Source organism: Sylvia atricapilla, chromosome 3, assembly GCF_009819655.1.
Source record: "Sylvia atricapilla isolate bSylAtr1 chromosome 3, bSylAtr1.pri, whole genome shotgun sequence".
In the NCBI taxonomy this organism is placed as follows: domain Eukaryota; kingdom Metazoa; phylum Chordata; class Aves; order Passeriformes; family Sylviidae; genus Sylvia; species Sylvia atricapilla.
In genome coordinates this window covers 110,859,499-110,885,525 of record NC_089142.1, presented here as the reverse complement: position 1 = coordinate 110,885,525, position 26,027 = coordinate 110,859,499, and the positions used below count along the sequence as shown (strand labels likewise).

The window sequence follows — 26,027 nt, the reverse complement described above, 5'->3', positions numbered from 1 at the left end:
AGGTTTCTCGAATGCTGTTATTTTTTTCTTCTTTTGCAAAATGAGAAATGAAATAAGGGTAATTGTACAAGGAGTCTTTCTATAATTGTGTCCCAAATAGATTTACCTAAGGTGCTAGTACAGAGAGGGGAAGGTGGAGTTATTTTGTGTGAATCTGACACGGGTGTCCCAGGACTGAAAGAAACAGCTGGGGTTTAGGGTTTTCAGGTAGGAAAGTAAAAAGGCTTGTTACAAACTGGAAACCAAGCACACTTAGTGAGGAAGCGCCAAAAAGCTGCTGAACTTTGGGGTGTTGTGGAAGCCTTACGCAGACCTTTGGGGCTGTCACAAGGACGGGGCAGTGCGGAGGCACGTTCCGAGCGCCCCCAATACTCACCCTCAGGTAGAACTCTCCATTCTCGTTGCCAGACTTGATCCTGAAGGTGTTGATGGTATTGGGGTAGATGGTGGTGGCCTGGATCTGGAAGATGTCGGAGGGCACGGTCCTGTCGGAGCGGATGCTCATGTACTTGTACACCACGGAGTAGGGCAGCTCCCGGCAAATGGCGTTGGACACCGGGCACACGCAGCGGCTGCCGCACACACAGGGGGAAGAGCACAGGGAAAGACATTCAAACACCATTTGCTGGTTCATTCCATCATGTCTCCTCTTGAGGAGGAGCTTAAAACCGCCAGATTTCATTTTCCCCTTACTTCTCTGAGGTAAGGACGTAGGGCTCTTGGCAAGGATTTCTGGGGTAACAGCGGAACCCTCCGTGGTAATTCCAGCAGATTTCGTCCTCTCTGCATTCATTAGTGGTCTCGCACTCGTTTATATCTAGGAGGAAGGAGGAGGAACTGTGTCAAAGCAGATGGAATTGGGGTTGCTACAAAGGTACTACAGAAAAGCCTGCTTGTCTGTTGCAGCCCATCAGCTTTTCATGTTCTTGTCCTTGTCTTGTTTCCTGGGACCCAGCTATAAAGGGTTTCTCTATGCAGAAGTGGAATAAACTTGCTTATTGGGTGTTAAGCAAGACTGAACGTTTTTAGCTGACTGGAGATGCACATTAATCATATATAATGCGACTGTGAAAATGCTGTCAAGTTTATAATTAGCAAAGAATGATTTTACAGCAGAAGGTGTCCTAGAGACAGAGGAAAAATGTCTCAAGGAAGAATTGTGATTACACAAAAGCTGCCTTTTGCAGCTTCTCAGTTGTTATAACCTGGGTTTCATGGTCTAAGGTGCTTCATTAATGGCTGCATTTTCACCAAAAATAGCTTTAGAAGGAATAGTGAAAACTCATTTATTGTGCAAAGTAGCGCTTCTTTTGCCTGGGACAAGAACCCTGAAGGGAGGTGAGGACTGTGAGCCTTGCACTGTATTAACACTCTGTTTCCTGTCAGTGCCAGAGCCCCTCTCTCCACACAGTCTCCTGAATTGCACGCAGGCACAGAAAGGCTTTATCCAAATGTAATCTCTTGGAAGGCACAAACAGGTTTTTAGCAGCTTAAATCAACCATCCTGCAATGCTCAGTGTCAGCTGCTGCTCTTCAGAAGGGAAAAAAGTTAATCAGGATTTTTTAAGACAAAATACTGATAAGGAAGAGTTATTTTCTTATGTTTTCTGCCCCTAATTATCACACCTCTTTATTTCTAAAAATATATATTGTTAAATCAGGTTCCGCATTACAGAAGCAATAGTTCTTGCACTTAATATATTGTTGTACAATATTCTCTAATAAGATGCAGAGACTTTTAGCACCACAGAAAAAACCCACAAACTTGAAAATCCTGGCATTTGGTGGCACCTGGCCAGAACATTTATTTTTCTACACACGAATTATCTAAGCTGCTGAAGGCTTGCAATTATTTTCTCCTGTTATCAGAAGAAACATATCTTTAATCTCTACTGTGACTGGATTTAGGAATCTCTCTGAAAAGAAACATTATATAAAGCCACGTTTCATGTCTGTAAAAAGCGACCTGGATTTATTCAGGGATGTTTGTCTCAAGTTTAGAGCCACTACCTTGACACCTAAGACAAGTTTTACCTGCAGGTTGCAAAAACTGAAATTTTGTCCTAGGAATCCAAAGGACTTGGAGCTTGAGCTGAAGGATTCAAATGAGGTTAGAAGATATTTAATGATTCATCAAGGGCTTTATCAGCACAGTAATCCTGTCATGCAATACAACCATTTAGCTAGGAAATCACCCTTAGCCTTGCCTCAAGTGGTGTAAATAATGCCAAGGGGAGGGCACTTACCTTGGCATGTCCTGCCTCCTACTACCTGGTATCCTTCGGGGCACACACAGGAGAACTTCCCTGGCTCGTTGACACACTGGTACTGACATATGTAACTTGAGGTTCTGCACTCGTCAGTGTCTGCAGAGAGCAAAAGAGCTTTGTGTTATTTGCTTTTAAAATTTACCTTGTTACAGAACTAAATATAATAGCTTAACGCTTGGGGGGAAAAAAAAAATCTAAAAAGTATTATCCAAACCCTGAAATGTGCTACTTAACATCTTAAGAATGGAAGGCTGAGCTCTACTGGGATTTTGTTAGCAATCCTCCAAAAGAAGAATTTGGGATTTGAAGAAGCAGAAGCTAAATTAGACTTGAGAACAGGTTTGGGAAAATAACTCTTGAAATTGTGTATACTTACAGTACTCCAAAATATGATGACTTTGAGGGAAAAACCCACAGCTGTGAGATTAGTTAGTAAGGCAAAAATGTTGCCTTTGTACTTGTGCCCTACACTCATGGAGTAGCTCTCTGGGAAAGAGGGAAAAGTCTTTTCTTTCTAATAATAATCAGTGGATACCATTCTCCTGCTTTTTTATCCTTGTGTATTCATCAGTCCCTCGTGAGGGCAGCCTGGTGTGAAACAGAACTGAACTGTGTATGCCATCACCAGGAAATGAATTTAAACTCATCAAGAGGAGGGCTTGGCTTGGAAAGCACAAAGCTCCCTCCTCCTACCTCTGAGCTGAGCCCAGCTCTTGGGCTGGGGTCGGGGATGTCCTTGGAGGCTGCATACTTGCTGTTCCCTGTTCTGTTCAAATAGGATTAGCTTAAGCAGCTTGGCTTAGCAGAGGGAGCATCTGTAAACAGCTCTTTCAGCTCGTTGGGGAGGGCAGGGCTGAAGCAGGGATCTCTCTGGCTCCAAGGCTGGTAGAAAGGATGTGGGCTCTAAAGGTGAGCTCATCATGTGTCCAAAAGGAGATTAGGGCATTCCTGTGAAGCCTCCAGCAGAGGAAATAAAGTGTTGATTGTCTAATCATCAGAAGACATGCTGTTTGTGTACACAGGCTGCAAAGCACCTCAAAAGCACACTTGTTGCTCCCTTAACATCAGAAATTGGAGGTTTTGTTTCCAGAGGAGCCTAACAACACACAAAATTGCCCTTGTTTTTGGTGTGCATTCCTTTCCAATTCATTTAATGGTCATCAGCATTAGACCACCCACAATTCCAGGGAGTTTGTGCAATCAGGGTTTAGAAACCTCTTTCTTCCTGCTTGGGATCTGAAGTGCAGCAATCTCTGTCCTGTTTTGCACTTGCTATAGAGAGACCCATTCCTATCTGTACCTGAAATCAGCTGCAGCTACCTGGGTGTGAATTAGCTCCCTTTGTGCCATAAAAAAATAAATATCTTAAGGATTTTGGCTACAAACTCTACCCACAGGGTGTCTCCACTTCAATTCTGTCCCTTAGTTCACAGAAAGACTTCTGGGAAAACAAAAACAAACAAAACAAAATTTGCTTTTCCAAGACAAAAAAAAATAGTCCCACCTTCACAGTTGATTCTGTCACTGCTTAGCTCAAAGCCTGGATTACACTGGCAAATGAAAGAACCCAGGATATTGTAGCACTGCTGTGCACATGGGTTGTTGGCATCACATTCGTTTATGTCTGAAAGAAAAAATTAGATATTTATCTCGTGTAGGTGGTCATTAGGCTTGGTGGATTAGTCCTTAGGCTGGGCCTGGTGCTCAGCAGAGGCTCAGTTGGCTCTATCAATGTAGATCTGCAGTCTCTGGAGCAATGTTAGGTCTGTGCTTTACATTCCACGTAAAAACCAGCATTTTTCCAGGAATGAGAGTTATTCTAATGTGTGATGAATTCTCCCAAAAATGTTTAATGTGGCTATTAAACTCCACATTCCAGCTCCTTTTTTTCAGGTATGAAATGCCAAGTCTCTATAAATAATTGATATAAGGAACACATACTGATAAGAGCTCTCAGCGTGCAGTGGTTAAGATTTATTTGAGCTATTTATTACTCTGAAAATTTGTTCCTTTAAATTCCTTTGCAATTATAACATGAGCCTTTGAGGCCAGTAGAGTTCTGCATAGCACAAAGGCCTAGACCATATTGAGGGAAGGCATTTTCTGTGCTACATTCTCCATGATGTTGCCCATCCCAAGAACATTTTGAGGACACTGGTATGAGCAGAGAAGCAATTTTTAATGAGACATTTATAGAAGTCTAATCACCTCTGGAATCTATAGCCCTTGTTTGGCACAGATTTACTGTTGATTTACTACTGCTCCTGTCAGTCTGTAGATTTTAATGTTTTCCCTTGTACTTCTGTCCTGCATGTTTCCCATTCATGTTTGTATTTATCAGATATCTCCATGAGTAGAAAAAAACCTTTGAGTTCGTGCCTTATAAATATCAGGAACACTGTAAATTTACAGATACACATAAAAACTGATGAAGATGAGGCACTCAGAAGAATGAAACCATTGAAGAGGATATGGATTCTCTGCATAATGAACCTCCTAGTCCTGAAAATGAATGATAATAGGGAAAAACTCATAGCAATGTGTTTTTTTTTCCTCTTGAGTTCATTTCTGGCAACAGTGCAAAGGATGTACATCATTCCTCCTCCAATACTACCAGGAGGAATAAATTAGGTGGCCCAAGCCCCAGTTCTGATCATTTTCCAAGAAATATTGACCTGTTTTCAATATAGGCAGAAGCTGTGACACAAATGTAAGGTGTAAATGTACAGCTGTCAAGTGCTGCTGTGGCAGATGTGAGAATTTATCTTGATGCAGCAACCATTCATTTATAAACCTTCTCATTATGCTTTCCTCCCCTTTACCTGGTAGAAATGTGCCTGATGAGGCTGGGAGGCTGGAAAGCCAGGGAAGGGGTGTTTGGTGAAGTGTTGAAAGAATCCACCTTCCATTTGAGCCATGGAAAGGCACAAATAAGTGACTTCTGTCACATGGTTCTGTTGTGTCCATGGGCAATTTTAAAAATTCTATGATTTGGTGAGAACCAAGCAATTCCTGTCTCAGTTCAGAGCTGTGCAGTGTGCCAGGGTGCTTGATGGGGTTTGCCAATGCTTGGAAAGGATGGTGGAAGCTGGAAAATGCAGCCTGGTTTTTCTATGTATCTAATGCAGATTTTATACACAAAAATTACATCTATAAAGAACTCACCATCTCCATCCTCAGTCTCTTGATTTTATTGCCATTCTCTCTGTGCTTCTGCAGACAGAGTTACCTTTTATCATTGCTGTCATCCTTCTAGAGCAGATGTTATTATTTCAAACCTGACATCAGTCTAAAGTTTAACTGTGCAGCTTCCCTTAGTGTTTTATTTCTAAGGGCAACATCACAGCCAAAAGGTCACTCTTAGCAACCCTTGTTTCAATTTTTAACTTTTTCTAGATATTCAAATGTGACCTAAAGACTTTCTTCACCATGTGCTGAGGGTAATTACCCTTAACTGCAGAGGTATAATATTGATTTCCCTTGATTCCCAGTTCTGGCCTTTGTCCTGTGAACTGGGAATAATAGCAGGAAAGTCAATAATAAAGCAGAACTGAAAGAATAATTAAACCTAGGATTAAATACTGAATATAAGGCTTTAGATGTTCCTTGGAAATCTGCTATGCCAACAAAATAGCAGGTGTTCAAGAAAGCTGTAAATTTTTCTCCAACCCTCCTGTAATTCTCGGATCACCGGCAGAGGAGCAGTCGCTGTTTATTTCCTTTCAGTTTGCACCGTGGCAGCGGTGTGCTGGTGTCTGTGAGAGCTGCTGAGGAGTCCTTACCTACACAGGTGTGGTTGTTGGATGCCAGCTGGAAGCCAGCGTTGCACTGGCAGTAGTAGGAGCCAGGGGTGTTCACGCAGCGGTGGTGGCAGTACGGGCGCAGGGTGCACTCGTCGATGTCTGGGGCACCAAAAAGACACCAGTTAGCTCACATGGAAGCACAGCGCTTCCCTGCTGCTCTCTCTCCAGTCCAAGGAAAGCCAATTGCACTTGATTAAAAGCAGGAGGAAAGCTTATGTGAGCTGGAGACTGCTTCCGTGGATATTACAAGATACACTTCAACTTTTCCTGTAAGAGACTATTTTCTAACAGGCTTTTATGCTCCCCGTCTTCACCATGCATTCCAACTTTATGTTATTGACTCAGTCCTGTAATAGTGCGTGGTCTGGTTTGTACTGTGTAGGTAAAACTCAGTGTTTTGTTAAGCTTTTCCTGATCCCTCATGATCAGACACAGTGCTGACCAACACAGCCAATGCGCCTTGGAGCTCATTTTCCTAAAAACTCGCATGCAGCATTCCTGGCACATACTAAATCTTTTCAGCTCCATTAGGAACAGTCCAGATTTTCTGTGCAAGAACAGGGGAATGGCAAGGATGGAGAATTAACGGGCCTAAAAAGGAAACAGGTGGTTGTGCTTCCACAAGGATCCCCAGACCCTGCCTTGCTCCCCAAGGGTTTCCCATTGCTCCCATTCCCTTGGTTTCCTCTCCTGGATACCTTCCCACCCAGCAGCACCACACCTGGCTGGGCCTCTCAGGCACTGAGAGCCGTCCGGAGCCTCTCCTTGCAGGTCAGCCCTGCTATTGAGGTGGAGCAGCCTGCCTTTCCAAGAGTCAGCATTCCTGGTGTGCATTGGAGCAGGGCTTTCACCTGCCAGCCACACAGAATGGGCACCACCCCATTCCCTTACCCCTCTGCATTTTAAAAGGCTTCCCTGGAGCCTGGGAGAGAGAGTGACTTTGGTTTTGCCTGGAAAACATGTTTTGTTATTCCATTATCGTGTGTGTGCTGTGGCTGCCTTGAGCTGTGGCCTGCTGGAGCTTGGTGAAGAAATCCACCGCCGTGCTCCGGGCTTGTACACAATGGGACATTTCAAAGGATCAACACTCACACAAATCACACCAGTATTCACTGGAACAAAGAAAGGCACTTCCCACATCCATGCCAGATCTTGAGTTCCCTACCTCCAGCTGTTTCCATCATAGATGTGTTTAAAAAGAGGCCAAGACTTTTTTTTTTTTTTTTTTTTTTTTAATAATGAGGAAAGTGTTTGTTTTAATATCAAGTGAAAAAATAGTCTTTAGAAGTTAACCCTTTCTTTGTCAAATTTAGAGCTGAACTTAGTGGAGTGTTTTGGATGATTCTGAATGAAAAGGCTTATGCTGGAAAATTCCTGGCTATCCATACAGTAGCAATTGTCACTGTAACTCTTGTTGCAGAGAGAAATTTGGAAGTGGGAATGGAAGAAATTAAGGAGGCACAGTAGATTTCCATCCTTGACTTTTACAGGACTAAGCTCTTTTAAGTATCTCTAAAAAAATAGGATTATGCATATGAGCAATGCTTTGGTACATTTATACACACAAATGCTTTCACGATCTGGCTCTTATTCAGTGGGAATTTTCCTCGTGGGATTAGGCACATCAGCTCTGTGCAGATCTAAGGGCTGAGACTCATCTGATCAATTGGGCCAAATGTGTTTGAAGTGACACTGGAAAACAATTCGTTCTCTGTAGTCATGCATTTCAGAAAAGACTCATTTGGCAAGATATGAAAAAGTAAATTTAAAAAAGAATAGAAAAAAAGTCAGAAATTGTTAGTGAATTTAGATTAAAATCAACCAATTGTTAAAAATGTGTCTTTTTTTCTCCTTCCACCTTCAAGCCAACATAGTCTGGAAAAATTTCTTTCAAATTTGAGAAACATTTCCTCCCATATGGAGAACCTCTATCAAGATCTGGCCCCAAGAACATTTTCTGGCTAAGCTGTTATAAAATCCCCAAAGACAGGCTTTATTCTGAAATGCTGACAGTACTAACTGTTGGGATGTACTTGTAATTTAGGTCAGTGTGTAATATGTAACACAGGTGTTATTCTTGGTTTTGACCTAAATGGGAGAAAGGAAATTTCACTTTCCAGACATCTTCATGGATAGATTTAGATGCATAAATGTGTTCACATTTAGGTATAAGGGTCCAGGACTCTCATTTCTTCTCAGTTCTATCCTGTTTTCCAGTGAGACTTTCATTTAGGACCATGTGTCTTGATATCAGAAGTGCTGCTGCATGGCAGTAATATAATTTACCTGATATATAAAAAATCCAAATAAACCCTAGATATTAAAAAAAAAAAATCTGTGATCTTCCAAAACTATTCCTCTAAACCTGTTTCCTCTACAGTCCAAATCAGTCATCCTACTCCTGCACAGAGAACTCAGAAAAATCTGATACACCTGTATTTATACCAATTTGACAGTTTAGGGCCTGATCTACATTTCTTAGGAAAGAGGGAAGAATTTTTTGGTTTATTTCTAAAGCCCTTGGAGTCGAATCCTGAAGAAAAGAGCCATGCCCAGAAATTGAAGTTATTCTAGGTGTGTGCTAAAATCTCCTTCATTTCTTACCTATGGCCTTAGCAAGGCTTTCTGAAGAGATTAAGAATAAAAATTTTAAATTTCTTTTATACTTTGAAATGCAGGATCCCTGGAAGAGGAAAAAACCTTGAGCTCTGTGGAGGAAAAAAACCCCAGCCCCAATGCCTTTTCTCCTAAACTGCATAAAACCAGTGCAGTGTCTTAGAAGAGGCTCTCTTGAATATCACTTCCTGATGCGTAGATGTGACTCTCTTCCTTCATAGTTGTTTTGATTATCTGACAAACCAAGGATTAAGGCTGGAGTGCTTCTAGAAACAAATTATTCATTGAAATGGTGATTAAAGAGATGTGAATTGCAGGCTGAAGGAACAGGGTGATGTCCCTGCCTGAGGGTGGGATAGGACAGATGCAGTGTTTGCCCTGCACTTGGATTTAATTCCATGCTGTGCTTGGCTTATCTTGGCATGGAGAATAAAGCCTGCTGGGTTTTAGGGGCTGCAGCTCTCCTGTACCTGCATTCAGAGTTTCCATCTCTTTCATTTGTGCCCATAAAGCCTGGAGCAGGGCTGGGGGAGGGAGTGCTGTGTCCCACACACCCAGGGTTCAATCTCAGGGGAAAGATGTGCCTTGCTGCCATCGGGACTCGTGGCAACGTCTGGGACACTGGGCAATGCCCCAACACAAACAATCACACAATGGGAACTATTAGCAAAACTCAGCTTGGGAACTCCAAGTGTTGATTATCCTTAAAATAGCTCCTCATCCCATGTTTTAGTGATTAATTACTGTGGTAAAGTGACGATGCCATTGCATTCCAGAGTGAGACAGCTGTTTCACACCACACATACCCATCCACTCTATGACCAATATGAAATTTGCATCTTTTAGATACTTGTCATATGTAGATAACGAAAGAAAACCAATGGATGGAAAGCAACACTTACCAACACACTGGTCCCCTCGTTTCTGGTAGCCTGGAGGGCACTGGCAGCTGAAGGACCCTCTTAAATTGACACACATTTGGTCAGCTCTACAATTGTGGGTTCCAGTTGCACATTCATCTATATCTTTACAAAAAAAAAACAAACCCAAAGTATTAGTCATTACATTTACTTAAGGTATTTAGCCCGTGGAAATGCTCTACATATCTTTGAGCTACCTGTAAGTGCAGGCAGAAAAGTTCAAATGCACTCCCAAGATGTCACCTCTACACTTGCAGCTATCAGAAATCTTGTAACATTTTGATTCTTGTAAACTGCCTTCATAGATTTTTTCAGATATGGTTATTTTAAACATTTGTTTGCCAAATACCATTAATATTTTAGTCTAGAATTTTCTGTAAACTTCTTGCAGCTTCATTATATTTGAATAATTTGCTTGTTTTGTTTTGCTTTGGTTTTTTTTTCCCATGCTGGTTGGATGTTTCATGCTGAATTACTCCAGAAAATTTCAGCAAATGTAGTTCAGCTCTTTCTCAAGGAGAGGAGTTAGAAATATGTTGTTTTGCTGGTACTAAAAGGACTCTGCTGATCTCTTGCATGGTTCCTGTGCTCCATGCTTTGGACAGGAACTTGGAACTTGGTATGTGGTGGCCTTCTCATCAGGAAGAGATCGCCCTCTTGTCATTCCCATGAAAATTCCCCTAATTCAGTCAATCTGTTCAAGTCTCTGGGAACAGTTTACATATGTTTGTATTTGCACAGTACAAACTGCAAGTTCCAGCCCGATGCTTTTCAGAGTAATTCAGGCAGCTTTTAGTTTGCACTCAATGCAGGTTTATACAAGTATAAAACGAGCATTTTCATTTTGCCTGCTCATTATGACTCCTGGAGATACTTAATTATAATTAAACTGCATGTGCTGACAAATGAATTACAATTTGCTTTCTCATCTGAACATCCAAAACGTTGGAGAGCTTTTTATTGTAACATGACACAGTACAGTGAGATGACTTTTTAATTTTGGCATCGTACACAATTTGGAGACTCTAGGCTGAATAAACAAATTCCTTAAAACTTATGATCTCTAGTTTACAAATCTCAGCTGACCTCTCTATTTGTATAGGCACCGGGGATGTTAGGATATCACCAGTGGCAGATTCTGGGTGGTACTTTGGAAAAAATGATGGCTTCTTTCTCATAACAAACGAAAACAATTCCTACCACAAGATAGAATAAAAAAAATAAACCATCAACAGTTTGAATTAATTCTCAATGTTTACCCTTTCCCCAAATGTCCTAATATTTTACATACATCTTCCTTTATTCGACAGGGAAGCTAAAGGCCTTTTATATTAGGCTGCTCTTTGCATTTCTGCACAGTGTCAGTGCTGAAGCTGATGTGCTGGTGCAGGATTTGTTGAGCTCACTGTTGTGTCCTGACGCTGAAAAGCACATTCCCAGGTGTGAAGACTTTTGGGGACTACAACTGGCTACCTCCTGCCACCCCAACAACGGGTGGCTCAAGGCAAGTCTTTGCAGGGACCTAGTGAGCTTTGTACTCGTGTTTCCAACAAAAGCTGGAAATAAGACACTTGTACAATTCCAATCCTTTTTGTTGCAGACTGTGCCGGAACAAAGAAAGTTTATTTTATTTTTAGGAGCTTCATATATGAGTAAACATGAGCTGCCTTTTAAGATGGATTAGTTAAAATGCATTGAATAATAAGCTACTCCAGCTAAAATGATTCAAGGATTTACTAATGTACTCATGGTCTTGGGCAGTTCCTGATGGTAGGTTCAGCTGGACAGAAAAACAATTATTCCCAATTATTGCCTGCTCACTGCCTCTCCATCTGGAAAGCCTCGGAGGGTTTTGATGTTCTGGCCAAGACCTGGGTTTGTAAAAGGTGGGAAGTGAGGGTGGACAGGAGAGCAGCCTCCTGCACTGCCTAGGGAAGGGTGGTAAGGTTGCCACGCTTGGAGTGAGCCTGCTCCCACCTGTGCAGGGAAATCAGTGCTGGTGGAGCAAGGCTGGTGGCCTTAGGTTGTGTTTGAGGGAAACACGGCGTGAGGACAACAACAGGCACCTGGAAAGGTATCAGTGCTGGCACCTCCAGTGTTGCAGTAGTTACAGATGTGTCCTACTGTCGTGACTGATACAGAGGTGAAGAAGTGAGTGAAGATTTCTATGCTGAAAGCAGTGCCAAATGTGGATTGTATTGGTGCAGTCCCGGAGCAGCCCAGCCCTCGTGGAGTATGGGAAGGAGCAATGGTGGATTTAGCAGTGATGCTGCAGCTCTGCCTGTGAGCGAACCAGAGAGGAGGCTCCAGCTCTTGGCACCCCGTGTGACCCAAATCACTGTCCATTACAGAAACAGTCTGTTTCCTAACTGTCTAGAGAGTTACTGGAGAAATAGAGATGCGGGAGTCATTGGCATGAAGCAACAGCAACACTGGAGTTTCCTTGCCACGTGGCAGAGTGGCTCCATTTCTCTCTGAGGTGGTAAAGGCAGAGTTATCCATTTACCAATGCACACCTCTGCCCATCATCCCACACTGGGGACTGGGGATTGGGGATTGATCTGGGATTCCCACTCTATGGTTGTGGCTCTGGAGTGGGTAGATTGTCTATCTGCAGTTCTTCAGGGTCTTACCAAACTCAAGCTTCCAGACTGTTTTCCCACTTACGTCCCCCCTGTAGGGAAATCATTCACTCCCAGGTCTTCATTCTATTGTTGTAAGGACTTATTTTTCCAGTTGAAATCAGACTTTTCCAATCCACAAGATTCCTAGATTTATCATGACTCTTGTGGTGCCCTCTGACCTGACAGTGATCTTGAGGTTCCATCAAATCCTGCTTTTAGCCTGTATCAAATATGGGAATGAGATGGGTGTTACATGAAGCATATATTCTTCCCTAAATTCTACCACCTCATTCCATTTGATATTTCCTGACAGAATCCCTAGGCTTGAGTGTGAACAGTAAATGAGGCGTTGGGAATCCAGACTTTTGGTTTCTGCCTGGTGAAGACACCCATGGCCATGATTTGGTCTCTGACAAGACACTGCAATCTGGGGCAAGGGTGTGATACAGGAATATCACAGAGCTCACCAGCTCTGATCCTGAGAGCAAGATAAGTTTATCTGACCTTTCCCCTCTAGCATGAATGTTTAATAATGTGTTACGTGCATGTGTATTTATAATAATTAAAAAAAATTAAAACAAGGCTCTCCACTGCACACACTTGTCCCTCTGGGGAGAGGGTGAGAGAACAAACATGTGACAGATGGTTGTCATGTTGCTTAATGCACTACTGGAAAGCACTCAAGATACCACAGTGATGAGTGCAGTATAAGAAACAGATCTAGAAAGAAAATATGGGGCTTTTACAAGCTCATTCTTGAGCATCTTTCCTCTACATCCTCTTTTCCAAATTTAGTGTCATCATGATAAAGCTCATCTCCAGAACTGTTTCAGCGGCTCATTCCATAGCTGAGGCTTCTGCCTCAAGCAAATATCTTGCTTGATAAGAAAACACCTGAAAACACTCTTAAATCATTCCTCATCAACTTGGTTTAAATTTCATTTCTAGATATTGTACAAGCAATTGTTTGTCCAGGTAAGCCATTTCAATTACACCAGTAACTAGTAATGGAAGTGATCTGCTCTTTCTTTTTTTTCCTTTGTATTTTCTCATCTCAGCTAACATTTCTAAAGGTTGTGCTGTTCACTACACATGAAAAAAAAAGGCTGCAAGTTTGTATTAGGTAGTTAAAAAACCTGAATGGTGTTTGATTATTGATGCATAGATTAGTTCCTAAACTCTCTCTGTCTCTGAGTCTGATCAATGATGTTACTCATATTTTTATTCCCAGACAGTTTTTCTCTGGACATCCTGTGTAGGTGGAAAATTCTTTGAAATGGTCTGGGTGTCTTTAAGAATCTTTCTGCAGATCAATCTTACTTGAAAATGGAGCTGGGTTACCTTCAGTGTCTTGATGATTGTAATAACTGAACTCAGATAATTATGTAGTCTTTCAGTAGGCCACTCAAAATCAAACTTACTAAGGGATTTTTTTTGTACTTTGGTTAACAAAAATATTTGCAAAAATGAGTTTGGGCTGAGTATTTTAATTTCTGTCTGTCGCTTGTAAGTATTACATCCAGAATACTGCACTGAAAGGATGTGACAAAGCACAGAATTCAGGTTCTCTGAACACCTTAAATCATGACAGAGTCTTTAATCTCACTCTGTTTTTCCTGCTGGCTTGTGCTTGGTCAGACCTTGCTGTGCCCAGAATGGGTTGGGTGGTGTGGGCCTCTATCAGGTTGCTGTATAAAATCATTAAATTAAAGTCAAGGTCAGAGTCTAAGGAGAAGTGGGGCAGAAACACAAAATTAAGGATGTCTCAATTAAATGACGTGTAAGCTCCACTGCTCTTCCAGAAATGTGGATGGAAGTCCTCAAGTGGGCTGTGGTAGATAAGGTAATTCAGACCCCAGTAACTCACCCTGATGTAAATCCTGCATTTTGCAGCAGTTTCTGTGGCTGTTCTAGAAAGTTCCTTTGGGGAGACTTTGCCATCCCTAACTCTCTGCAAGTTATGAGAATGTTCTGAGTTGCAGAGACAAGTGGTCTGAGGTTTGCAGGGTGCTACAGCCATAGTGTGAGAACCATGGAGGGCAGCAGATCTTGCTCCTGTATTCCTTCAAAATAGAAATCAACTTGCATTTCATAGTTATAATTCCACAAGCCTCACTAATGGCTGTACCCAGTGATTCCCTCATTTTCCAAAAATGTGCCCGCACTGACTCTTGAAGTGATTTACACAATTCTGTCCCTCCACTGCTGACTTTGGCAGCCTGCTCTGTATTTCAACCACCAGTTGTGTACAAAAATTTTGCCTGACCTGCTTTTCAGCTATAGCTTTCCCTAACCCTCATGTATGGCTCCTTCTTTTAGAGGCAGTTTTTCTGCTTCTCTCCCGCACTCCATTCTCTCAGGCTCTTACCTAGATCCTTAAAATTTTCCTGCTAGTCTCTCTTTGTGAGCTACAACCCTGGCTCCATGCCCTTCCTGCTGTGACTCACTTTTCCCAAACCCCCTGACTCATGCTGCTCGCTCACTTATGCAACAGTTTAATCTCTGCAATTTGCTTCATATCATTAGAAGCAGCACATAAAACCAGGAGATGCATTTTCACCAGGGCTTTGGACTTTTAGAGAAGAAATGCTATCCACATCCACCTTCATCTTTTTTAAAGCACTTCAAGCTTTTCTCCTCCTTTCCAGCACATACCTGTATGTTGTGCTCAGAGCTGGAGAAACACTTTCTTAACTAGCTCAAGTGTGTCTTTCTCCTGTGACTGAAGTGTTCAGCTTGTTGCTGCTCACTGGCTCTCAAAATATTGCAATATATTACAGCATCTTCTTGCTCTCTGTGCACATCCTCCACAAAATGTTTCCAGGTTGTTTTTCTCTATCCTGGTCCATAGCAATCTTAGTATTCCACCACACACAAAAAAAGAAGGCTCTTAAAATATTTTATGGTATTGAAATTCATATTTCTGTCCCCACTGAGGAGCACCAGTGGAGCAGCCTCTGAATGGTTCACAGAAGTCCATATCCATGATGGTCCCACCGATGTCAGTGTTGCACTTGTCATGGACTGCAGCGAACCTGTTCTCAATTTGTTTTGAATATAAACCATAAATATTTTACTTAATGGGTTTAAATTTTTTGAGTTCTCAGTGTGAGTGAGGCCAGAAAATGATTTGGTCTATTTTTCTAATGGATTCATCTGAAGAGCAAACACCAGCTCTCACGTCAGCAATGGCACCAGACAGTCTGATATCAGACACACAACAATCTGCACGGTGCTGCAGCATCGCTGGCAATTTACTTAACCTCAGGGTTCTGTCAAAACTTTCCCTTTCTGCCCACTTCATTAATTTTTATTCTGTCTTTAGGATGTTTTATACTGGCATCTTTCAGAAAGAACCACCCGAAGATAACATACTTGGAGAAATTAGACCTCTACAGTTCATCCATGAGTATGGGCTTTTTTATTTGACCAAATTAAGTATTCTGTCCCTTATTTATGTTTCTTGTATTGTTTTTGCAACTGAAGCCAAGCTCACTGCTATGTAGTTTCCTGGATCCTCCCTGATCCTTTCTTACACATAGGAACAACATTAGCAACCTCCAAATTCCCTGGTTCCCTCCCCAGCCTTAGCAAGCTATCAACAATTTCTGTCAAAGGCTTTTCTATTTCCCTTGCTACTTCCTTCAAAATTTGCGATGTTATTCATCTGGGCTGGATGCCCAGACAGCTGTTAACTCATTGATGTTGGGAGGCTGTGCTTTGTGGTGGTAGAGCCCAGCATAAAATGTGTTACATAACATCAGGGCAGGAGGCAACAGGAGATGAAATATCTGGAGAAATTTCCCATTCCTGGACTGGCAAAACCTGCTAATGCAGAGACGTTCACTCCAAGTGCTGTCACTGTCTAGTGGTGTCATTAGGGACACTCTCTAATTCTGCACAGCCCTGCAGCAGCCCAAAACCTCCCCCTTTTTTGCTGGTTTTTCCCTTTTAAATTTTCCTTTGCCCTTTCATGTGAGGTATATTGGCCTGATTGCCCTGGTAACAAGTTTTCACAGTTGAGCAAAGGTAACCTGCACAAATACTTGTTTGCACAGGAAAAAGAGATGTGAGAGCCAAGACCTACATTTAAGCAAATAGGTGAGGTAGAATGTTTAAATTAATGAGATTTTCCTGAAAAACGGCACGACTCCTTTGGTGTGCTGAAACATTTCCCCTCTCCAGTTTGCGAGTGCAGCAAAGCAAGTTCCTTGTGGATTCATCTCTTACTGCTCCTGGATGTCCTGACAGAACACAGGAGAGGAAAAATATTGATGTAGTAAACGTGCAAAAAGAGAACTGAATGCACCGCAACTCATTGTGTGATTTTTGTATTTGGACTGCAAAAGTGTGAGCAACCTCTGTGGATCTGGGCAAGTAACCCAAGCATGGTGATTCCAGGAATGGGAAGGTACAGGAAAAGCATTCTTCTATTAACAGAACAGAGCTAACAGGCTGTTGTAAGTGAGCCTGCCCTGCAGTTTTCTGTCATAATTATCTATTGTCTCTGGTATGTCCAAAGCAAATTGACTTATCACACAAAACAGCTCAATAAAGGAGTGAGCCACAGCTTTCAGCGCTAGAACATCTCCCACATGTTCTTGCCAGTGGCAGGCAGCTGAGAAAGGAGAATAAAAATGAATGAAGCTTTGAACTGATGTATTTGAAAATGCATTTCTTCCTTTCTCCTGCTCTTTCCCTCTGTATGAGATGCTTCTTCCCTCTCCAGCACACTCTGGGAGGTGCTTTGCACATAGGAAATTGCTCCTGATTCCAACATCCTTTAGAATTAGATGGATGCACCTCATTATCCAACCACAGCCACAGTGAATTAAATGAATGTGACACATAAAACATTGGTCAAGTAACATGGGAATGAAAATAATCACTGCAAGTGAGAGTGGTACAGCTGATAATGGTGTTAGTCTGATAAAGGGCACAAACTATTCCCAAAAGGGTTTTCTATCCAGTGCTACTTCAATGTGTATCATTAAAATAAGAACATGGACAATAATGTGTCCCTGTGTTTAAAGTTTCTCAAACTTTCTTAATCCCCCACCAGAAGACCACATTGTTAACTATTAGTCTCCTCCCTCACCAAAAAGAAAAGTATTCCATGCTTTTGATGAGTCTAGATTCATTTAAAATAAATGGAGTCAGTAAAATTCACTAATTCAGAACAATGTGTCTGTGAGTCTCTGAGTGCTTCAAAACATGGGTTGTCATAATGGTAAACTTTTTGATTTACATTTTGCAATAGCTTATTTTTACTTTCACTAGAGTATTTCCTGCTGTTGCTTTCTTGTGATTTTATGCTAGAGGTCTAACAACTTGTGCTTTTTGGTTCATGCCTGCCCAAGTGAGGATCACCCACCCATGATGACCAATACACTTGGGCTGTGCTCAAAAACAACAAGGGTGGATTAAACTATTCCATTATTGCAGATGAAAGAGCTCTCCCCGACATCTGGCATATAATCTTCAAAACTGATATGGAACATTTCCATAAATTCAGCTTAACATTGTTTTTGTGAGTGTTCCAAGGTATTTTTAACATGAAGAAATAGCATGCAAACTAATTTCCTATTTGAAAGTAAATGTCTTGTTCTTATTCCTAATTCACACAGTTATTAAAAAAAAGTTTAAGAGGTGGGGGGAGAAGGGAAAAAAAAGAGAATGTTCACTTAACTTGAAGCATACTGGTTTGTTTATTTAAGTTAATGGAAAAGCTAGTCAGTGTTTGATGTAAAGCTGCCCCCTTGCTTGAAAGAAAACCAAACAACTGCTTATGAATTATGAATATCTCCTAATACTTTCCAGAATTATCTGAAGGATGTATTTTTTTCTTAATTATGTACACTTAAAAGTTCCAAGTTCCCTCTTCATTTCCATTTTGTTTATTTCTCTCCTTGGAAACCTCATAAGCATTTTCCTTTAGCTAGGCTTGACTGAACAAAATATCACTGCTACAACCTGTTAATATTGGGGAAATCAAGGCCTGAAAGCTCATTGTGGTTTTTAATTAGGAAATTGAAGCTCATTAAAGCTTCGCAAGCCTTTTCACAGCATTTACACTGGCAGCTGCTGGATCCCTGCAAAGGAAAATATAAATATCTACCCACAAAGTTCAGGGCACACTTCAAAAATCAACTTTCATTCTGAGACAGCTCAGAAAACAGCTCCTGCAAAACACGTTGCTTGTCTTGTATGCTGGCATGTGTTCCACTGGTTTAGTCCCAGTCAGAAGTACAGGAACCTGATTTTGGGGGTTTTGTGGTAGTGGATGTGCAGCTGATCAGAGCAGCTCTGCTGACACAAGAAACAAGGGACCTTTAGAAGGAAATTCAGATGTAGGACAAATGACAGAGTATTTGATATGAGACCAATTTTATCACTACCATCTCATTCCCCTTCAGCTTTTGCAGGCTGAATGAGCCTTTTTAGGAACTCCAGTTTCCAAGCTGAGAACATTTAAGTTCAAGCCGAGTTCAACAGCAACTCTCCGAAGGAGAGGGCTTATCTAAATGATGATATTGTTTTTAGCACTAACCATCCTATCTGTTGGCAGTACCAACATGCTGCAATCTCCACAGCTCCCCACAAAAATAAGCAGATTCCTGATGCTGTTCCAGCTTCAGAAATACCTTTGAAGGCATTATTCAGCTCTGAATTTTTCCTATGTTGTTATGTGATACGTTTAGCATGTGGCTGGATGTACCCACAGATGCCTTGTTCTGTAGAAATGTATCTAAAACATATTTAAAGTATTATTTGCAGGCACTGGGCTGTGAAATAGAAATGGTTAAAAGAAATTCTCACTTTCACGCCTTCTACAACTTTTGAATGACAGAAGAGCAAAAGCAAATTATGGAAATAGTACTTAAAAAAAAAGACACATCAGTTGATTTGGTCCAAAATATACTCTAGGGATGGGAGGGGACTGGAAGAGCTGGGATAGAAAAACACGATGTTCAGGTTGCACAGTTCAAGTGAAGTGAAAGGATGTGCAGAAGTTAAGGTTTCTGTGGCAATAAAAATTTGACTATGCCAAAACCAAGTAGTGTTCGACAGTTGTGATCTAACAAAACCATCAGGAACTGGATTGTATAAATTTTTTTTTGTTTGTTTTGCCCTAAGAATTCTTGTTAACTGCCTCCTCCTTCGAACTTAAGTGGAAAATTCAATTTTTCATGTAATTCTTCACATGAAGAGGGCTTAAACTTGAGTTTGAAGTTTAAAAAATTCTTTGTTTGCAAAAGAATAGGTACAAGAGGCAAAGTCAGGCAGGATTAAAAGTGAGGCAGAAGCACCAGGGGAGAAAAAAAATTAATCCTTTGAAGGTTAAAAAAAAAAGCATGAGTACTAATGAAGGAAGGAAAATGAACTTGGGAAAAGCAAGAGAGGAGCCCAGAGGAGGTTGTGGAAAAGAGGAGATTGATGAGAGGGGTGACTGCAATAAGCTGAGGGTGTGCAGCCTGCTGAAGTTTGTAAGTGAGAACGGTTCTTGGGAAGTATTTGTTGCTCTTTCAAAAACCTGACGAAAAATTCTGAAAACTGAAAATTATTATTATTTTTGGCCCTTCTCTAATATTTTTCTGGGGTTTAGCCACATTTTTTTTTCTGTATTTGGAACAAAAAAATAAAAAAGAAAGAAAAAAAGACACCAAAAATACTTTGTTCTTTCAATGAGTCAGTAATAAATAAAAATGAACATTCTAAAAACCAGAAGTTTCCTTGGGAAGAGAGGGCTGTTTTTTCTTCCAAATTTTCTTTGCCTTAAAATTGGGATGTGCTCTGCTCTCAGGCTGAGGACCTGCCTTTGCAGCTGCCTTTAAGCAATCAAGTAGAAATAGCAATTGAGACAGCTTTGCTCCTTCCTTTCTTTTTTTTTTTTTTTTCCCCTGGTGTTTGGCTGGGAAGTTACATGGGTTTGCCTCAGAATAGATGCTGTGCTACCATAAACCTGGCACTTTTTACTGAAAATGAGATCTCAGCAGTGTTTCCTAGAGTAAGTGGAGAACTCCTGAAGCATCCTGAACATCCAGCTGCAGGGTTGGTGGGAGGGGGAAATGCAGCAACCTGCTTTGTTTGCCTGAGCCTGTGGCATTTTTTTTTCCTTTACTTTTTTTAAAAATACCTTGTGATCTTCACAGACTCCTGGCGAAGCTTAAAAGGTTATTTTGAGAAGGGAGTGGCTATCATTTGTTTAGAAAATAAATAGCAAAAAGTAGGCCAAATACCAGTAAAGTTCCAGTTTTAAAATATTAAACTAACACACAACATTGCTGACCTGGAAAGGTCACATGAAGTGGGAGAAAAGATGTATTTAGAGTGATTGCCAGGCAGGACGTGGGATCGCTCACTGACTTGGCAGTAGACACTTCAGCTCTGTTTGCTGTTTCTAATGATCCTTGTTTGCTAAGTTCTTAAGTTTGACAAGATCTATGCTTTATTTGTCAGTATTTACATGGCATCAAGAAAGGGTGTAAATCCATTCAGAGGGTAACCAAGGCCTGCTTTTTCTGCTTCATCTTTGGATACAGACAGGATGCTCAGAAACCTGGGAAAAGAGAGGCTTGGAGGGGGTTTTCCTTTGGGGAGTGCCATCAGATAACAAGGTTATTTGTGACAAGTTTAAACTCGCTAAATCTGGTGGAATAGATTCAGCGCTTCCAAATCTATCGGTGTGAGAGTGAGGAAAGAAATGCCTGCTCAAATGACAATAGAGCTGTTAGAATTCCTTCAGAAGAAGCAGGAAGATTTAATGGAAATGTAAAGATGTCAGCATCCCTCTCTACGGCCTGACTTTAGGGCTCTTGGCAAGCGTGGAGGAGAAAACCCAACGCAGCAGATAAATAATTGCTGCCACATCATCCCAGCACATCATCATCACTGCTGGATGAGATGAAAGGTATTTACAAACCAGAGGCTGCCAGCAGAACACAGGCAGCCCCAGCTTGATCCAGCTCCAGATGTAATCAATAGGAGCCTTTAGCTAAACCAGAGCCTGAAAAACAAACTGACTGCTTTTTGAAATGTCCTACATGGTGAGCTCTGTAAAGCGAAGCTGGAGCTCAGCAGGAGCGGGGCATGGAGGGGTGCAGTGGAGTTTGGCTTCACAAACTGTTTGGTGGGCTTCAAAATTATATTTTCCACTGACAACTCAAGCCCCATTTTTCATTCTCCCCCTTAAATCTCCCACTTTTCTCCTGTTTTCCCTTCCCTGTTCCTCTGGGTTTTGCCCTTCTAATTTTTCAAGGCAGAGAATGTGCCTTTGTTTGTGAAGTTTATGGCACCCTATTTGTTATATTTATGAATCATATCTAACTGAATTTTTCCCAGAGCCCAAAGGCGGCTGATTGCCTAAAGGCACTGCTCCTAATGCCTGTGTTTTCTATTTATAAGGTGTATTTTAGTTTACATCAGAAGCTGAGGGAAAGATTTCTGCTTGATATCATTTCTGCCAAATGAAACCCACAGAGAAACCATGGCCAAAGGAATTCTGTACAAAAGTTGTCCGGACTCTGTAATTTTGTTCACGTGGGTGCATGGTAGTATACACCAGCTGCCAATAAAAACACTCCAAAATAGATACAGCCCTGTGCAAGTCTCCAGATGATCTTAAAATGTACAGAACACAGGTAAGGGAGCACAGGGAGACAACTAGGCTTTGTCAGGACACAGCCTGGTGAGAAAATCAGCTTTTGCAAAGTGGTCATGAGAGGAGAAGCAGCTCCTCTGACAATCCCTGCTACTCCCTGTAAGTTGATGAAATTCCTGAAAGAACACTTTAGAACCAAATTAAAGAAAATTATTGCTTTTGAAGCCATTTGTGGTTGTGACCAAGTGCAGGCGCTCCCCAGAACGTGTTGATGTTCTGTGAGCAGCAGAGCCAAGGACAGGGAGAAATGAACCCCTCCAAGGAGGGAACATTGCTCTGGGCCATTGCTCCACATCAGGAGAGTCCTGGATCACTGGCAGGGGTTGGAAAACTCCAGCAGCACGGAGCCCAGGACACAGGGAGATCTGTGGGACAATCATTAGCACTGATACCCATCCAGACTGAGCTTTTAGCCTCCAGAGGATGGCGGGAATAAAAAAGGAATTGGCTTTGCAGCTTACTGGAGGGAAGGAACAGGCCCTGACAGATTCACTGGACAAGTTTTTAAATACTCTTTGGCTTGAGATGCTTCTCTTGCTTCTGGCCCCAGGAAGAAAGATGAGTGGGAAGCTTTAGAATCGTAGAATGGCTGGGGTTTGAAGGAGTCTAAAAGCTCATCCAATTCCAACCCCATTTCATGGGCAGTTCTTCCACTATCCCAAGTTGCTCCAAGCCCTGTCCAACTTGGCCTGGAACACTTCCAGGGATGGGGCAGCTTCTCAGAGCAATCTGTGCCAGGGCCTTACCGCCCTCACAGCCAAGAATTTTTTCCTAATATCCGATGTAAACCTGATGTCTCAACATGAAAAAGTAAATTGTAAAAAATCCCTCTCTATCTTTTTTGTAGCCATCCTTCCTGAAAAAGCATTGAAGGCTTTTTTTTTTTTTTTTTTTTTTTTCCCCTACTCCAAAAGGTTCTTTCCCTGGTTCTCTGTGTGTTCCATCCCCCTCTTTAAAAGGCATGAGATCCCAGATCCTTATGCTCTTGCAAATGGAATGTATGAGCCAAGTGCCAGGGATGCCTGTCTGCATCCTGGCACATCTGAGGGATGCCCAGGACATTGTCAGTACATTGTTTGGCACTGCCTGGCTGTCTGGAGCTTTAAGCAGCCAGCCATGAATGTGTGATTAAAATCCACGGTAGAGGTTAATGGCTGGGCAGGATCCACAGGGAAACATGAGGGCCTCAGATGCTGCGGAACACAGGCCAATGGCGTTGGTCAGAAGAAATTCTGCTCATAAATTCTTGCAGGATGGGAGAAGAGATTTCTCAACTTAGACTTTCATCAAAGCTATTGGAAAAAGCTGTCAATCACACTTAGGGCTCTCAGAGATGCCTTGCTGCCTCAAATGCCTTCCAGATGGATTTCATTCCAATGCATTGATTGTCCCTTCGGCTTTGCAGCAGAGCAGGTCGGGGCAAGTCCACGCCATCCTCACTGAGCTGCTGGATGGCAACCAAGTTGACTGGTGGCTCTTTCCTCATGGAAGTGCAGCCTTCCAGGAACTGATGAGGCAAGAGGTGAACTGGCAGAAGATGAATCTAGGAGAGGCTAATTATATCCAAGTAATTAATGCCAAGAGCAAAGATTAGAATGAAAAGGTGAAGCAAGGAGAGATGTAGCTGAGTATTAGGAAGATAGTCTATTTATAGCAGAGAAAGAATAAATATCCATGAGCACATTAATTTCTTATCTATAGGATAAAGGGGGGGGGGGAATCACTTAAAGTTCTAAAGCTAAAGTGTTTTAAAGTAGTTTTTTAAAGTAATTTACTAATATTATTTATGCAGTTATAGTTGTTAGCTGGAATAACCCAAACCAACATGTGCAACATTAAGCCTTATCCCAAGCTAATCAACCTCAAATTCATGGTGAAAATTTGGGAGATCTAACCTGGATTTCTCTGTGCTCTTGGGCTTCAGAAGCTCTGGCTGTGTAGAAAGATTTCCTTGTTGTGCTGCTCCAAACCCTGAACCAAAACCCAGGACCATGTTCAAGCAGCAAACAGAGGGGACAGAGGAGAGAGGGGGTATTTCAGAGGACTGCAAGAACCAGGTAATGAAAGTTATGGGTTGTAAAGATTTTTTTTTTAAAAAAAGCTTTTCCAAAATACAAGGTCCCTCTTCAGGGACTACTGAAGAGGAGGGGAAGTTTTTTAGCAGACGGAAAACATGTGGTCTTCAGTAGCTTGAAAATGTTCATAGATAGCATTTAACTAACTTCCCTGATTTAGAGGCTGGGTTTAATTCATTAGATGCTACCGATAAATATGCAAAACACCAGTAGAAGGCTAATGATAAGATTGGTTTCTAGCAGTTAATTGAACATCCTCTGTAGTGGGATCGGTATCTAAATTTATTTAGGACCTAATAGACTGTGAGTTTGCTTTGGAGATTTCAAGGACAGGCAAAAAAATCAGCATGAAAGAAAAGAAATAATGTCTCAGCTAATAACCAGAGGGTCTTCTGAAGAGATTTCAGAGGTTCAAAAACACCTCTGACAAATGAAATCCAAGTCATGAAGGTTCTTGTACCCTGTTATTTTCTGGACTGGGAAATGTTCAAAGTGTTTTAGGATCAAGTCCAAATGATTTTTAATGAATTAGGGGTTGTTTTCAATTAAAGGAAAATAAAAAGGAAGCAAAGCATAATAGATAAGCAAGGCCAAATACATATTAAAAACAAAAATCTTTTCAAAGCAAAGAACAATGACCTCTTATCTACAGACGGTTCAGCAAATAGATTAATTCTTCATATTGACTTAAAACTCTTGGGCTTGATTTATTATTCCCCTTATTTGTGCAGGAATTTTTATTTATCCCACAAGGCTTCACACTTATTGCATGTACATGTGCTTGCCCAAAATGTCCAGTGGTGGAGAGCAAGGCCCCTTGAGCCAGAAAAGGAATCTGAGAGGTCCCTGGAAGATCACTGTAGATGCACAGTTACATGTCATTTTGTCCCAAACCAGCCCCTGCATCCATCTGCTCCTCAGAAGGGACAGAATGGATCTGGTTTGCAGATCATCGACAAGATGGAAATTCAGCTTCCCAAGGGATTAGATTTTACAGAGAAGATACAGAGAAGATGGTTCTTGTAACCAAGCCAGGTCTCATTTCCTCGAGAAGTGGCATGAAGTATTCAGTGAGTAGAAGTGACAGCATGGCCTCATCTGGCACTGCAAATTCACAGTCCTGCTTGGAGTCACCATAAATCATCAGCTGTAAAGTATCTGATTTCCTAAAGGAGCAGCTTTATTTCATTAATATTTTGAAAGTGACGTCGCTAATTGTACTGTAATTTATCCAGGACCACAGTGTGAACTGCTGTTTTCAGTCAGGTTTTGGCCCTCGTTGCCAAGCGTTTAAGTACAGAATAGAGGAAGGAAGAGCGAGGAATTAAAGAGAAACAGGAATTGAAGGGTATCTAAAAGGGGCAGCATTGGTAGATGTGAGGCAAACTGGGATATTCAGCAGAGGGATCTGCAAACTGTCACAGCAATGGAACTGCAAGCTGAGTAAACAGCCAATTCCTCCAGATCAAGGCTACTCCCTCTGATACTCCCAAGCATTTCCTACCCACCCATGAGCAGGATCAGCCTGTGCCTGGTATTGCAGGCTTGCTCTGGCAAGTTTTTTACTGAGGGGTTTTAAAATAAAAGTTCCTAGCAACAAGGTGAAGGACTGATTGAGGCCAGCAGTGAGCAGTTGCGTAAACTGAGGCATGTGCAAAGGTGTCAGGGAAAACACTCGGATCTTAGCATGTGCTTTAAATGCTGGAATGCAACTGAAGGTGTCTTAATATGACACTTCAAAGTACAAACAGTGGTTTTGTTTATTAAAACAAGTCTTGGTGTTCTCTCAGTACTTTGAGAGGCTTGGTGGGCACTAGTTATGAAAATACCTGCAGTTATTCAGAGTTCAAGTAAGCACAAGTCACGGATCAGTGAAACTTCACTTCTTTCCTTGTGTGTGGATGTACATTGATATTGTTAATTTTCTGCTGTTGTTTTTAACTGGAAATGAAAAAGCTGCAGAGATTCACTTGTAGTGGGAGTTGGGTCATAGGAGGTTGGAAATGACACTTAGCCGGTCAGCTCCTCAGGAAATGGTTTTCATTCAAACCTAGGGCT

General features: G+C 41.6%; 1 protein-coding gene across 2 annotated transcripts in view; it reads right to left on the bottom strand.

Moving 5' to 3' along the window:
- EFEMP1 (EGF containing fibulin extracellular matrix protein 1) overlaps positions 1-26,027 on the bottom strand; it is a 46,050-nt gene that overhangs the window by 2,664 nt on the left and 17,359 nt on the right. For both annotated transcript variants that reach the window (XM_066316585.1, XM_066316584.1), the window contains exons 5-10: positions 9,592-9,714; positions 6,053-6,172; positions 3,775-3,894; positions 2,247-2,366; positions 694-817; positions 377-572 (exon numbers count right to left, since the gene is read on the bottom strand). In XM_066316585.1, coding sequence (XP_066172682.1) covers positions 377-572; positions 694-817; positions 2,247-2,366; positions 3,775-3,894; positions 6,053-6,172; positions 9,592-9,714 — 803 coding nt within the window. The remainder of the gene's footprint in view (positions 1-376; positions 573-693; positions 818-2,246; positions 2,367-3,774; positions 3,895-6,052; positions 6,173-9,591; positions 9,715-26,027) is intronic.